Source organism: Cuculus canorus, chromosome 24 (assembly GCF_017976375.1).
Source record: "Cuculus canorus isolate bCucCan1 chromosome 24, bCucCan1.pri, whole genome shotgun sequence".
Lineage (NCBI taxonomy): Eukaryota > Metazoa > Chordata > Aves > Cuculiformes > Cuculidae > Cuculus > Cuculus canorus.
In genome coordinates, this window is record NC_071424.1 from 6,318,037 (window position 1) to 6,332,379 (window position 14,343).

General features: G+C 53.8%; 1 protein-coding gene across 2 annotated transcripts; it reads left to right on the forward strand.

Annotated features, from left to right (window-relative positions):
* Positions 1-1,062: 1,062 nt before the first annotated feature.
* MYBPH (myosin binding protein H) lies at positions 1,063-12,968 on the forward strand. Of its 2 annotated transcripts, none has more exons than XM_054087337.1 (11): positions 1,063-1,595; positions 1,830-1,964; positions 3,850-4,017; positions 6,963-7,051; positions 8,024-8,219; positions 8,556-8,695; positions 8,845-9,004; positions 10,082-10,218; positions 10,868-11,054; positions 12,171-12,212; positions 12,723-12,968. In XM_054087337.1, exons 1-10 carry the CDS (start codon positions 1,259-1,261, stop codon positions 12,179-12,181), a joined length of 1,560 nt encoding a protein of 519 aa, XP_053943312.1. In that variant the 5' UTR covers positions 1,063-1,258; the 3' UTR covers positions 12,182-12,212; positions 12,723-12,968. The 2 variants fall into 2 exon arrangements, with proteins under 2 accessions (XP_053943312.1, XP_053943311.1); XM_054087336.1 differs by having other exon boundaries at positions 12,726-12,968.
* Positions 12,969-14,343: the final 1,375 nt, after the last annotated feature.

Genomic DNA, 14,343 nt, shown 5'->3' on the forward strand with positions numbered 1-14,343 from the left:
TCTTCCTAGGGGCTGGCAGTTGTCCTCTCCATGTCCTGATGTCTATGAGGAGCATCGTGTGCACAGGTCCTTGGGGTGATGTCTCCCTGCAACAATCAGTACTCGCCTGTTGCTGTCTTGAGACAGCAGGTGAGCCTGGTGTCTGGCCAAACCCGGCACCCCTGTGACACTCCAATGAGCTAAAGAGGCAGCATTGCTGCCCTGACCTCCTTCCTCCATCCCACCCAGTCCATGGGTCCTGCTCCAGCTGGGATGGAACCTTCAGAGCCCCGTGGCTCTTTTTTTTCGGATATCTCCATCCCTTCAAAGACCAGCCTAGCTAATGGGGTTTTGTTCTTTCTTCTCTCCCTCCCCTTCTTGGGTGAGCAGTGCACCCTCCACCTGGAAAACCACCCCTTTGTCAACAAGACTCAGATCATCTGGCCCTGTCAGAGGACATAGCTTCATGCTCCGCCTGCCTCAGAGGTGTCCCTTGGCCCTGATGTCCATATTTGAGGTGTTTTCTTGGGACCTTTGAACCAAAGCCCAGGTGATTTGGACATGCTTATGTCCTCTGTAGGAGCATCCTTGGAGGCAGGCAAATACCTGGGGAACAGGAGAAAACACTGTCAAGTGGGAGGGAGCTGGTGGCTTGGAGGGTCATCTAAGGAGGAGGATTGGGGTGGGGCAGTCTGGTGTTGATGGGGGCTAGGGGAAGGCATGGGGGTACAGGCTCTATGAGGAGGCTGGAGGAGGACCTGGGGGGACGGTGTATGGCTTGAGGAGGTGGCAGTGGGAGGCTGAGAAGCCCTTCGCTGTAGGGGTGTTGGTGCTGGGAGAAGAAGCCACGTCCCCAAAGAAAGGTGACCTGGTCCTGGCCTGCCTGGTCCTGTGTGAGCCCGGGGGGGGGCTGGTGGGGGAGCCCTGACCGAATGCTGCAGCCCCATAGGAGAGGGTAGGGGCGTGCTGCTGAATGTGCAGGTCCCCGCGGCTATTCCTGGCAGCCCCTGCCTGCGCAGGCAGATTGGTTTGCAGGGAGGTGACAAGTGCCAGATGAAGCCTATAAAAATCTCCCAACCCCTGTTCTGGCTCAGTGACCTGGTTCCCTCCTCCCAGCACAGCCGTCCCGAAGCAGAGCTCGTTCATCCAGAGTGGAGACGTCTGATCCAGAGCAGGGACCCCAGCTTCGGAGACAAGATTGCAGATCAGGAGGAGAGACCTTTGGTCTAGAGCAGAGACTCCAAAGCATCCTCTTCCTCACCCCCCAGTCTTTGCAGCGATGACTGGCAAAGCAGCACCTCCAGCCACAAGCCCAGCTCCAGCGGCTCCACAGAAAAAGCCGACGCCAACCCCGAAGGAAGAACCAGCACCAGCTCCAGCGCCAACCCCGAAGGAAGAACCAGCACAAGAACCGGCACCAGCTCCAGCTCCAGCCGCTGAAGAGCCCCCAGCCCCAGAGCATCCCCCTGCTGTGGAGCAGCCCCCAGCCCCTGCAGACGAGCCTGCTCCTGTCCCCACGCCAGAAGGAACTCCAGCCCCGGAGGAAGGTGTCCCAGCACCTCCAGCTGAACCCCAAGCCCCAGCTCCTGAACCTAAGCCTGAGAAACCAAAGGCAGGTGAGGATGGGACTGGACACTGAAGAGGGGAGATACACAAGGCTGGGAGGAGGCACGTGAGGGTGCTGGAGGGAAGGGACAGAGGGATGAAGTCACAAAGGATATTTTTGCAGGGAATAAGGGTGGGAGATTGGGAGGATGAGGGGCCTGAAGGCCAACATGGAGGTTGGGTAATTGTCCTTCAGCAGCCCCAGTACTTGAGAGCCTACCCTCACCACTGTGGGTTTGTTACAGAGCCACCCAGCTCCCCCTTGTCTTTGTCCGTGGAAGAAGTAAGCGAAAACTCAGTTACGCTGACCTGGAAAGCGCCGGAGCAGACAGGCCGGTCGGGCCTGGATGGATACATGGTGGAGATCTGCAAAGATGGAAGTAGGCTTGGGCTTTCCTGCCTTATAAGCATGGAGTGCTGGTGTGTTGCTGCAGAGACACGGGGCAGAGCTGGGCAGAACCTGGCAGCATATTTCCCAGGGCATCATTTCTCTTTCTGTGCTCAAATGGGTTCATTTTAAATGGTCATTTTTTTTCCATGGTGGAGAGGTTCTTTCCATTGGCTTCAGATAGTAGTGATGTCTTTAGTCGGGGGTTAGACAGGGTTCAATGTCGCTGTCATGTCCAGCTAGAGGGTGGAAGAGACGTTAGCATACTGAAAATGGTCTCTGATGAACTCCCGCTCTGCAGAGATGTGGTGGTGGGATGGTGATTCAAGACCTCAAGAGGAAGAAGATGCAGTTTTCCCATGTTTGCTCAAAATGAAATACAGAAGGAATGGGGATAAAATGGGAGGATGGAGAGGAGACCCTGGGCAGCATGAGGGGCTGGCATGCATCAGCAGGCAAGCCCTGCGCAAGTGAGATGGGGCACGAGATGCCTGCAGGAGGATGGCTGTAGTGGATAGAGGAGGGCTAGTGGGCGGCAACAGTTATCTCTGGTTCTCCAGTTGCTTTGCTGGTTTGTGGACCGGGGTAGGTGGATAAGACTTGTGTTTTGGGTGCTTTCTTGAAGCTCTGCTTGGCTTTGGTGTGAATGTGAATGACCTGTGTGGATGGGGGATCTGCAAGGGGAGGCTGGGGCTGGTGGACTGAGTGCTGCCTGAGGCTGGAGTGGTTTGGGAGACCCAGGTGATCCATGGCCCTTGGGGAACTTGATCTACTACGACTCTTGGCTGTTCAGCTTGTGGCAGGCACGATCAGCACATGCTTGGCTTTCATCATGGGAGGTTTTCATTATTGGGCTGGGGATTGGGGAGGTAACAACAGCTGGGTGGGATGCATGAGGAGGCCCTTGCGTGGGACAGAGAAAGATGAAGCCGTTCCTGGAGCGTGCTGGCCGACAGCCACCCAAAGGTCACAGTTTTGGATGCTCTCCTAGCTTGCTTTGAGCTTGGTTGTGTAACAGGTCAGCTCTACTCATTCAATGATAATCACATGGGCTCTATGATTATTCTGTTTTGGCTGCTGCAAGACCCTGATTGGCTAAAACATGATGAGATTTGAGTGAGGGCTGGTTGAGTAATGCCACTGGTGAAGGGAAAGAGGAGCTGGTGGGATTTGGCTGGTCTGATGGTACTGACAGGAAAGACTTCTTGGTTTGGAGGTGCACATATTGGCTTAACAAACCCTGGGACATGTGGATAGCTCTAGTTGTCTGCCTGGGACACTCAGCCCACCAGTGACTGGACCAGTCTGTTTTCTAACTGACAAATCTCTTAAGAGATTTGGCACATTGCAAGACTGATCTTGGAGACCTTCTATATCTTGGCTGTGGGGTGAGTTTGGCATGCACCTTCCAAGCAGGAAGAGCAGTTGAAGAGATCTGTCTGGCTGGTGGCAGGTGATGAGCAGACCTTGCTCCATGTGGAGGATGTACTGGGGAACATATTGAGCCCTGAGTTGTCCTGGGGCAGCAAGAGGAGCAGACTGGCTGGTAGGGTGGTCAAAGGATCTTAACTACTTCCAGAAATGCATCTGGAATGTCAGCAGGGACCATATTTGCTGACTTCATGTCTTGTCTTGCTTGCAAATAGCCTCCTGCTTAACAATTGACCTTCTGTCATCGTTTTGTAACCCCACTCCTTGGCAGTGTGCGGTGCCCAGCCTTCCCTCTAAGATACCTTTTGGGACTGGTGCCCCAAGTCATGCAGCCTTCGCAAAGAAGAGGTTCTTTGCCTCTGAGTTTCACCCTCAGATCCTGCTGTTTGTGGGGTGTGGCTGCCTGTCCATCGCACACCTGAAGTGCTCTGTTGGGTTCTTTGTAGGTACAGACTGGACCGGTGTGAACGAGGAGCCTTTTCTTTCCACACGATACACAATCCAAGACCTCAGCTCCGGTGACAAGATCCATGTACGGGTGAAGGCTGTCAGCGCCAGTGGTGCCAGTGTCCCAGCTACTTTGGAGCAGCCTGTCCTCATCAGAGAGATTCTCCGTAAGTTCTGCTCCCGCCGCGCATATTCCCATGTGCTTTGTCAGCAGCTCAAAGCAATCAGTCCATCTCTGCAGTCTGAGCAGCCTTTGCCCTCTCAAACACGACAGTCCAGCTTTTGACTGAGATGTTTTTCTCAATAACTGAGTTCAGTTCCCCTAGGGTGGGATGGAGAAGCTTCCTGACCTCAAGACACTGATCTTGCAGATGGTGAAGCTTTAATGGTGAAGGACTCAAAATGCAGAATAGCTGAGAGAGTTGGGGTTGTTCAGCCTGGAGAAGAGACAACTCTGGGGAGACCTTAGACCAGCTTCTAGTACTGGAAGAGGCTCCAGGAAAGCTGTGGATTGCAGGGACAGGGCAAGGGGAACAGTTTTCAGCCGAAAGAGGTGAGACTGAGGTGACATCTTGGGAGGAAATGTATTCCTGTAAGGGTGGGGAGGCCCTGGCCCAGGTTGCCCAGAGCAGTGGTGGCTGCCCCATCCCTGGAGGGGTTCCAGGCCAGGTTGGATGGGGCTTGGAGCCCGTGATCCACTGGGAGGTGTCCCTGCCCATGACCAGTGGAACTGGATGGGCTTTGAGGTCCCTTCCAATGAAACCCATTCCATAATTCTCTGATCATACGATTTTCCCATTTCGTTGCAAAAGCTCAGAAACAGTCTCACTGTCAGCATGTCTCTTTGGCCATGCGTCCATCTCTAATATGCCATCACACGCATGTTGGCCGGCTTTGTTTATTTAACCAAGGGAAGTCAGGAGCTGGTGTCTGGAGCATGGGAACTTTAATCATGCTGAACTCGCTAATGAAGGACTTGCTCTCATTCTTAGCAAGACTCGCATTCTTCCCGGGGTGCTACAAGTGTGCTGGGCTGATGGACGGTAGCAAGGCTGGTTTCCACTTATCAAACAGTGAATATAGATTTATTTACCCTTTACAAGGAATTATTAATGCACAAAGTTTTCTATTACTCAAAGAACATCTCAGATGTTTCAGCTACTTAAAAATGGTAATAACAATAAAGTTGTTCCAGAAACCATCACCTTTTATAGAAAAAGGCTTGGAGAAGGCTGTCAGCATCTGGAAAGGGTCCTGCAGGGTCTGTCCTCTCAGCCTGCTTGGAGGAAGTGGTTGGTGTCTGCTGTCATGGTCACCTCCAGCTCTCAAAGGCATCCCACCATGCCTGTGGAACTGGGGAAACTGGGGCAAGAGGTACTGGCATAAGATGCCAAATACACAGCTCATATTTCCCATTTCTAGTGTCACCCACCACCACCAGTTCAACCCCCCTGTCCAAGCCACCTGAGCTTTGTCCTCGCTATGGGTACTGGCTGAGGAATGTAAAACCCCCATTTTTGGATGTCTTTTTTGGAAGACCCCAAAAAACTTGCTCTTGCTCCACACTAGTGGGTTTTTTCCCCTTCTCTCTTTTATTTTTGCCAACTGAAAGTGTTCATCAGCAACAGGTTGGGTGGCTGTTAGGCACCCTGATCCAGTGGGAGGTGTCCCTGACCATGGCAGGGAGTTGGAACTGAATGATCCTTGAGATCCCTTCAACCCAAACCATTCTATGGTTCTGTGATCCCTCTGCCCACCCCAGAGGTGCTGTTTTGTGTTGGGTGAACGAATCTGCTTCTCTCTGCCCTATCTGTTACCTCTGGTCTTCACAATTCATTCGGGACCTCATTTTATACCTCTAAGCAGTTCATTTATAGCATCACAAAGGATTTTAAATAGCAGCAGTACAGACAGCAGAGAGTTTAAGAACAGGTGGGACGAGTGGGTTTGAGAAGTGGAGAGAGACCAGGAGAAGCCAGTTGAAGGTTTGATGTGGGAGTTGCATTTTTTTTTAGGGAGCTGGGGCAGAAAAAATGCCTTCCCACCCATGGCAGAGTGTCACCTGGGCCACCAGCCTCGGCCAGTCCTCTCCAGCTGAGAAAGGCAGGTGTTTGCTGGGGAAAACACCCATGAATTAACATTCCTCCATGGAGGTCAGGTTTCTCTGCCCTGCTGAGACTGATGAGCCCAAGTGGCAGGATCGATGTGTAGATCCCTGACTGAATAGCAGCATGAGCAGAGCAGAGACCATCTCAGCTGTTGGCGGGGCCACCTTGGACCGCCGAGCATCTCCCTGCCCTCCCCAGCCCACCGCCGGCATTTCATGCTCACAGCTGTTTCGCTGTCGCAAAGTCGTGCTTTAATTCTGGCCGTGCCCCCTCCCCAGCACTAAGCTCCAGCACGTTTAATCCAAGCAGAGACACACAGATCTTTTATGAGGGGCTCACGTAAACCCAATGCCTCTCCAGAAGGATCGACGAGTGGCACCAAGCCGGTAGGGTTACACAGCTGCTATTTTCACCCCGGGAAGGAGACACACGCTCCATCAGCATTCTCCAGTGGTTTTTTTGCTTATCTTTGTTATGTTCCCTTGGGGACGTTAGCCTTCGTTTTAAGCCTGGGGCTTTCACAGCTCTGCTGTGAGTAACGATGCACCACCTTGGTCTCCCAATGGCCTTGAGCGCACAGTGGAGGCGGAGGTTTGGTGAGTCTTGTTCTTGCTGGAAGGTGGGCTCTGTGCCTCTGGAAATTCTGCTTTCTGAGCTGAGGGAGAAATATTTCCAAACTGGGAGATGCTGTACTCTGCCTTGCTACCATGTAGGCTGTGCTGGTGGTCTCCAAGGCCTGGTTATAATGAAGAGGGGGAATGGTCCGTGCTGTTGGATTGGTGATCTGGTATCTCACGGATGGATATAACTTTGGGGTGCAGGCAATGGGGTGGGCTAGACACGTCCCTGCAGGGACGCAAGCACTGTCCAGGAAATGAGAGGGAAGAGGTGACTGTGATCTTGGGTGGGTGTTTTGATGGCCAAGCAGGGGGATGTGTGGGGTGGGTCAGACAATTTGCAGCTGTGATTTCCTTGGCTCCATGGTATGACTTTCTGGTCTGTAGAGCTCCCGAGGATCCGCATGCCACGTCACCTGAGGCAGACTTATGTCAGGCATGTTGGGGATGCCGTGAATGTGATGATCCCTTTCCAGGTAGGTGGGATATTTGGGATTTATTTCCCCAGCCCCAGGTTAGCTTTTGCAATGACTTCTTTAGCCACCATGACACGCCTGGGGCCAACCGTGAGCTGCCTTTTCCTGGTCCCTATGTCTCATGGGTGAAGGATGGGAGATGGTGTGGGAACCTCTCTCCCATTCCTGCCTAGCTCCCATTTTTCCCCTGTTGTCTTTATTGATGGTGTTGGCAATGAGACAACCTCAAACACACTAGGGCATGGGCCAGCTATTGCTGCTGTCTCAGCCTGTGAGCCCCATTCAGCTCATGCTCCTGGCTGAGCCTGGGAGGGATCTGGGCTGTTACCACAGGCACCACAGCACAACAGTGGGGATCCCCAAACGGCTTTTGAAGCAGGAAAGCCCCAAGACTGTGTGATGGGTGGAGTGATGCTAGCACTGGTGGGGCAAGCTGGAGGCCCTCTCCTCAGCTGATCTATTGCATGCAGTCTGCAGCATCAGCAAAGTATCTCCACCACTGTGTCTGGTGTGGAAAAAAACCCAGACCTGGCACATGCTGCTCAAGCAGGGGTAAGCAAGAGGCAGAAAGCTGCCCCTGAGAGGAGGCACACGTCCATGCTGTCTTGTAGGCAGTTGGGAGCCTGTGGTGGCCATGGTCCGGGCATGACTTGGGCTTGGATGCTAAATTCAGGTCCCTCCTGCAACAGGAGCACAGGTCTGCCTGCAATGCCCTGAGCAAGTAAAGCCGGGGTTGCTCTATGAGAACTTCAGGGGAGCAGCAGCATCACTGGAGCCTGGTGGCTTCCTGTCAGTGACGCTGGAAGGGATCGGCTGTGGTCTCTTCTGTGGAGACTGCTGGATGAGAGGCCATATCCAGGTCACTGCTGCCTGGACAAAGTGGGGTGGCTTTGCCCACCCATCCTTCTCAGCAGGACTCATTGGGACTGTGCACTTGAGTGGCTCCTAACCTGCCTGTGGGGGTTGCTCCAGGGAAAGCCGAAGCCTGAGGTGATCTGGACCAAGGGAAACCAGCCTCTGGATACCAGCCGCATCAACATCCGCAACACGGAGAAGGACACCATCTTCTACATCCGTCAGGCCCAGCGCAGTGACTCGGGCAACTACGAGCTCACTGTGCGGATCAATGGAGCAGAGGACAAGGCTACCCTGGACATCCGAGTAATTGGTAAGGCTGGGGATGAGACCTGTAGTTTTGCTCTGGGGGTCATTTCTGCCCCTTGGTTGGGGTTAGCTCTTGTTCTCGGTGGGATGGTACAGCACCAGCAACAAGACAAGGGACTCCGGAGACCCTATTCCAGTGGGATTTTCTCCAGGATTACAGAGGTGAACTCCTCTAGTCAGGGATGCAGGTTTTCTACCAGCACGTGCCCGTCACAGCTTCTCATCTTGTGTGCTGCAATGAGGTGGGAAGAGATTAGAATTGAGGTGCAAGAGATTGTGAAGGCACAGAATCTGAGGGGAACAAATAAGGATGCCACCCTGTGAGGGTTTGTATTTGCAGAGCCTCCTGGACCGCCACAGAACCTGAAGTTGGTGGACGCGTGGGGCTTTAATGTGGCCCTGGAGTGGACTCCCCCAGTGGACAATGGGAACTCTGAGATCAAGGGCTACGTGGTGCAGAAATCAGACAAGAAGAGTGGGGTGAGTATGGGCACTCCTGGGCTCCCTGTGCCCCGGTGCTGGGAATGCCCTGATGGGCCAAGGCGAGCTGCACACTCCTGTCTCCCCCTACACCTTCTCCATTCTTTGATCAACCTGCCTTTCCTCACACTCTCTATTTTTCCTCCCAGAAATGGTTCACGGCACTGGAGCGCTGCACCCGCACCAGCTGCACCATCTCCGACCTCATCATTGGCAACACCTACACATTCCGTGTGTTCGCAGAAAATGCCTGCGGGCTGAGCGAGAAAGCAGCCGTCACCTCCGGAGTGGCCCACATCGAGAAGACAAGTGAGGACGAGGCCCTGGCTAAGGGGTTGGGGGTGGTGGTGGACAAGAGGGATCCTATCACTAATGGCTTTAAATTGGAGGGGAAGATTTAGATTAGGCATTAGGAAGAAATTCCTCACGATGAGGGTGGGGAGGCCTTGGCCCGGGTTGCCGAGGGAAATTGTGGATGCCCCATCCCTAGAAATGTTCAAGGACAGGTTGGATGGGGCTTGAGCAGCCTGGTCTGGTGGGAGGTGTCCCATGGCACAGGGGTGGAACTGGATGACCTTTGAGGTCCCTTCCAACCCCAACCATTCCATGATTCTACGATTCTATCCCAATTGAAGCTAGCGGGGCTTCCTCAGTGTTATGGTGATGCTGCTTGGCTGGTCTCCAGGATGAACCCTGCAGGGTTGAAGCCACACATCCCCAGGGCAGAGGTCCAGATGTCCCCTGCCTTCCTGCTACACCTCCTTTCTTCTTTGGGTAAAGCTTGTGCCATGGTCAGTGTCCTGGGAGGGAACAAGACATGGTCATCGCTGGGGTGAGGTTGAAGCAGGGGCCAGGAGGGAGAGGAACAGCCCCAGCTTCGGCTCTGCAGCAGAGGAAGAGACTCCTGCTGTGGTCTGTCTCAGGGCCAAATCTTTAATCCATCATCCCTTAGCCCCGCTACCCATCCATTTCCACCCTGCTCCGTGGTAGCACACAGTGAGCTGGGGTTCCTGGCACCTGCAGAGCTTACCTCCAGCTCCTACTTCTGAGTTTTGGGGATGGACAAGGAGATCCGGAGAGGTGCCGGGCCTGGATCTGACACGCTGCTCATAGCGTGCATCACAGGATGGGTTTGCAGACTGGCATCTCCTCTGTCCCTTGCAGGGACTATACGCACTGACGTGACATGGTTGGATGAGAAGGGATTTGCAGACAGGGATGTTCTGACCTGAAGGCCAAGTCCTTGAGTCAAACTAGATGCTGTCTGGCTTAATTTGTGAGGGAGCAGAGTATTTTGGGGTACCTTAGGCCGAGTTCCCCTAACCACGTGCCAATCAGCTCAGGAACCTGAGCTCTGCTTCAACCTAGAATTAATTATTTTCTTAGAAACTGCTTACCAGCCAGAGAAGATCCCCCAGCGGGACATGATGGAGCCTCCAAAATTTACCCAGCCCCTGACAGACCGAACCACCACCCGGGGTTACAGCACACATCTTTTCTGCTGCGTCCGGGGCTTCCCCCAGGTCAGTGGTTCCATGGACAGCATCACTTCCACTTGTGGGCAGCCAGCTGTGGGCAGTAAGAAGGGAGAGGACAAGAGGAAAAGGCTTCAAGTTGCACCAGAGGAGGTTTACATTAGACATCAAGAAAAATTTCTTTACTGAAAGAGCACTGAAGCCCTGGCAGAGGCTGCGCAGGGCAGTGGTGGAGTCTCCATCCCTGAAGGGGTTAAAAAACTGTGTTGCAGTGGCACTTGGGGACACGGTTTAGTGGGCACGATGAGGTTGGGCTGATAGTTGGACTGGATGAGCTTAGATGTCTTTTCCAACTTTACTGATTCTATGATTCTATGGTTTTGTAAGGTGGGTGGAGGTGCTGGGAGACAGGGTTGGATCAGGTTATGGGGCTGCATGGGGATGGGAGACTGATCTTAATACAAGCCATGCCCTGTTTCCTTCTGCACTGGTGGAGGACACCTGGGGCAGTGATTAGGGCTCAGGAACCAGTGGTTTAGCTCTTTCATATAACTTCTGACTGTGAATCCCATCATGATCACTAGCTTCAGGCAGGGCCAAGGCAAAAGCAAAGGGAGGTGGCAGCATTTTGGGGCTGGTTAGGTTTCTTATTTCTCTCCCTGCTTTAAACAAATATATAAATCCTGCTGCCTTCTAGCCCAAAATTATCTGGATGAAAAATCAGATGGAGATAAGGGAAGACCCCAAATACATAGCAATGATTGAGCAGGGTGTCTGCTCCCTGGAAATCCGCAAACCCAGCCCTTTTGATGGGGGCATCTACACCTGCAAAGCTGTGAACCCCTTGGGGGAAGCCTCAGTAGACTGCAAACTTGATGTGAAAGGTAAGACTGGCCAAGGAGATATAGGATATATCTTTTCCTGTTCTCACTTTCACATTGTTGTGTTTTGTCCCTGTTTTGTGTCCATCCTACTGGTGGGGAAGCCTAAGGCTGCCCTGTGGAGCACAGGGTTTCTTGGGTTTATTGTCTTGAAGCATCTTGAAATCTCCTTTCCTCGTTCATGGCCAAAAAGTGGGGAGGAAACCAGAAACCACAGAGCCGGAGGCCCCGAGGTGCTGGTGGGGTCCAGGACAGTCACTTGCCTCTCACCGTGCCCACCAGCACTTGTGTCCCAAGGCACCTGTGAGCCATGCATGTGTGGTCTGTGCCGAACCCCCTCCACTTGCACATGGGTTGTTCTAATTTATGTCTAGAGATCCTGCCCAGCCTTTCCAGCTCACATTTCCCTGCCTCAGCAGAGCACCCAACCCAGCCCTGTTTGGAGGTGCCCCGCTTTTCTCCTGATGGAGATGCCTCTCTTCCCTGCTGCAGAGCTGCCGTGGCGTGCAGGAGGCCACATGCTCACCCGCACACACTCTATGCCTGTTCCTTAAGTAGCGGTGTGTCCTCAGACACGTGTTATTTACATTATTTCTCCTCCCATGGATTCCCAGCACACGCTTGCCCCGAGACACACACTGCCCTACTTCCCACGCAGGCATGGCTCCAATCCAGCAGGCACTTGGCACTCTTGGAAGGTGCAGAGCTGCTGGTGTGGCACAGGGTTGGGGCTCAGCTCTGCAGCAGCCGATGTTGGGGCTTCCAGTCCGGGCAGTGAGCACTGATCCAGCCGGCGCAGGTGACACTGCCCTGCAGGTAGGGCTCTCGCTGCAGCCGGCACAGTGGAATCAGCCAGGAGGATGAGCTTGTTGTTGCACTGGGGACACAAAGCACTTGGGTTTCTCCAGGGCTGGGTCTTGGGGACAGGATGGACGGGAGCAGGCAGTGATGGTGGTGTGGTGATGGCTTGGGGTGCGTGTGCACAGGGATGGTGAGGGCAGGTAGGTGTTGATGTGGGAATGTAAGCAGGTTGGTTATGCCCTGGCTCGCTTTTGGAAGTCAAAAGGTGACCGAGACAAGGGGAGTTCAGGGGGTTTATGTCTCTGTGCTCTCCTGCAGTGCCCCAGTGAGGACAGATCAGAGGGCGAGGCGAAGATCAAGGTAGGTCTGGGTTGGGGCTGTGGGGTGGAGGGAGGGCGGATCACTTCGTCGGGGTGGAGGGGTTGATCATCCTGGATAAGCCCTTGTCACCTGCTGGTGGAGCCCCAACACGAGTCTTCCTCAACTCAGGGCTGGAGATGCACTGGTTGGGTGGGATGCTGTGGAGCCTGAGAGAAACCTGTCCCTGTGCAAGGTGGAGGGGGGAGGCTGTAAATACGGCCAGAAGGATGAAGATCCATATGGAGTCTGCTGTACCTGGCAGATGCATGGGCAGCACAGTGGGCAGAGACCAAGTTTGGTGGCAGAGCGCCAAGACCTGGGGTGCCAGGGGTAGAGGGGCTGGGGCAGGTCTAAAGGGCTGTGAAATGGTGCTGCAGGGTGCAAAAGGAGAAATAAAGACTTCCACTTGAGTTTTGTGCAGCAGGAGAGGCTGGAAGAGCTGGGTTGGGTTTGCCTTGCATTGGAGTCATGGCTGGGCTTCTCTCTCCTCCCTGATCACTGGTCTCTCAGCAGGTGTGCTCCCACAGGACTTGGCTTGTTCCTTTACCCCAGGTGGATGCTGCAGCTGCTGGGCAGCAGCATGGCACATGGTGATGCTCCTGGCCATGGTCTCTGCTGCCTGCTGGCCTCCTCCCTCCTTGGCAGTGGTTGGAGCGGGGCTGCACCTCAGCCTGCGGTGACATGGTCCTCTCTGAATGTGTCCTGAGCTGCGACAATAAAACCCCATCTGAGGGCCTTTGGTCCTAATAAAAAAAACCCCAAACCACTCTGTTCTCCTTGTTGTGGGGTTGGCTTGGGTTGAGGGTGGTAAAGGAGAGAGAGCTGCTGGGAATGATATGGTTTCATATAACATCCCTCAAAATCGTGGATGGAGGAGATGGGTTTTGGGCTTGGAAAGAAAGGACTGGCTTTATAATTAGCCTGAAATTAGCCAGACTGGGGCTAAACCATGACAAGAACATATGATAATGACTAAACGAGAAGCAACCCAACAAGGAATAGGATGGGGGAAACTTTCCTTCTGCAGCCGGAGAACTATACTGGCTGGAGAGAAAAAAATAGCAACATCAAAACTGTGTCATGTTGATGTGTCTTCATTGAAGCCCAATTTAATTATCCATGGCAGTGATGCAACGGTCCAGCCCCTCACTGCCACCAACATCCCCTCCCCATGGTGTGAGATGATGGGGGCAGGACATGCCGATACATTATCCGGAAGGGGAGGAATCGGCCCCGTTAGGTACTAATAACTCATGTGCAGAAAGATGACTTGTTCCTCGCAGCCCTGAGACAGCTCGGGTCAGACGCTGTTTATTAACAGAGAGCCCAGACAGATCCATCAAGCTGAGCGAGCGCGTTATTAACCCGGGGTCAGCATCGCGGTGTGTCTCCTCCGCCTGCGGTGATGGCAGGGGGTCTCCTGGCCACATGCCAGCTCCGTCATGGGGACAGACTCAGATCCTGCCCTGAGAAAGGTGCAGCCTGGCAGGCTCTGGCACTGCACAAGTGGGTGCAAATCCAGCCTGGGCATCTGTAGATCTAAGCCCCTCCCACCCTTCGTACCACTGAAGAGCAAAGCCAAACCGTGCCTATGGTATCTCTCCTGCAGCCCCTCTGGTTTGTCTCCATCAGTCACCTACTCTCCATGGCCAAGTTGAACTCCGTAGGGTACTGCTCTTCCCAAGGGCTCAGCACTGGCCACAGCAGACAGTGTTTCCACCATCAGAGGGCATCGTTGGATTGTTTTTCGTCCCAGCTGATGGTCAGGCTGGGTTATTGGGGTGGTTGGTGTCAGCGATGACGTCTCTGGTGTGGAGGGCGTAGTCCGGAGAGCAGATCTTCTCCCAACACCTTGGACACTGATGGGAATGTCCTGGTCCCCTTGGTGTCCCTGGCGTCTTGGCATGTGGCTTTAGCAGGTGGGAGCCTTGAAGGAGAGGGGCTGGCGCTACGCTAACACAAGGCAGAAGCAGCATCTCCAAGACTTACGTTGCACACTGTGCCCTTTCCAGACTCTCACCGTGGTCCTGCAGGGCAAAGACTCTGTCTGTAACCCCATGGCGGATCAGCGAGGGTAACAGCATCCACTTTTAGCGAGCTTTCGCCGGGAAAGGTCTGGAGAGCATGGAGT

Bases quoted from the DNA above. Each gene is read 5' to 3' on its own strand.
- MYBPH (XM_054087337.1), top strand. From the start codon at position 1,259: ATGACTGGCAAAGCAGCACCTCCAGCCACAAGCCCAGCTCCAGCGGCT. The intron at 1,965-3,849 runs GTAGGCTTGGGC...GGTTCTTTGTAG, and splicing joins GGAGATCTGCAAAGATGGAA to GTACAGACTGGACCGGTGTG. The intron at 8,696-8,844 runs GTGAGTATGGGC...TTTTCCTCCCAG, and splicing joins AATCAGACAAGAAGAGTGGG to AAATGGTTCACGGCACTGGA.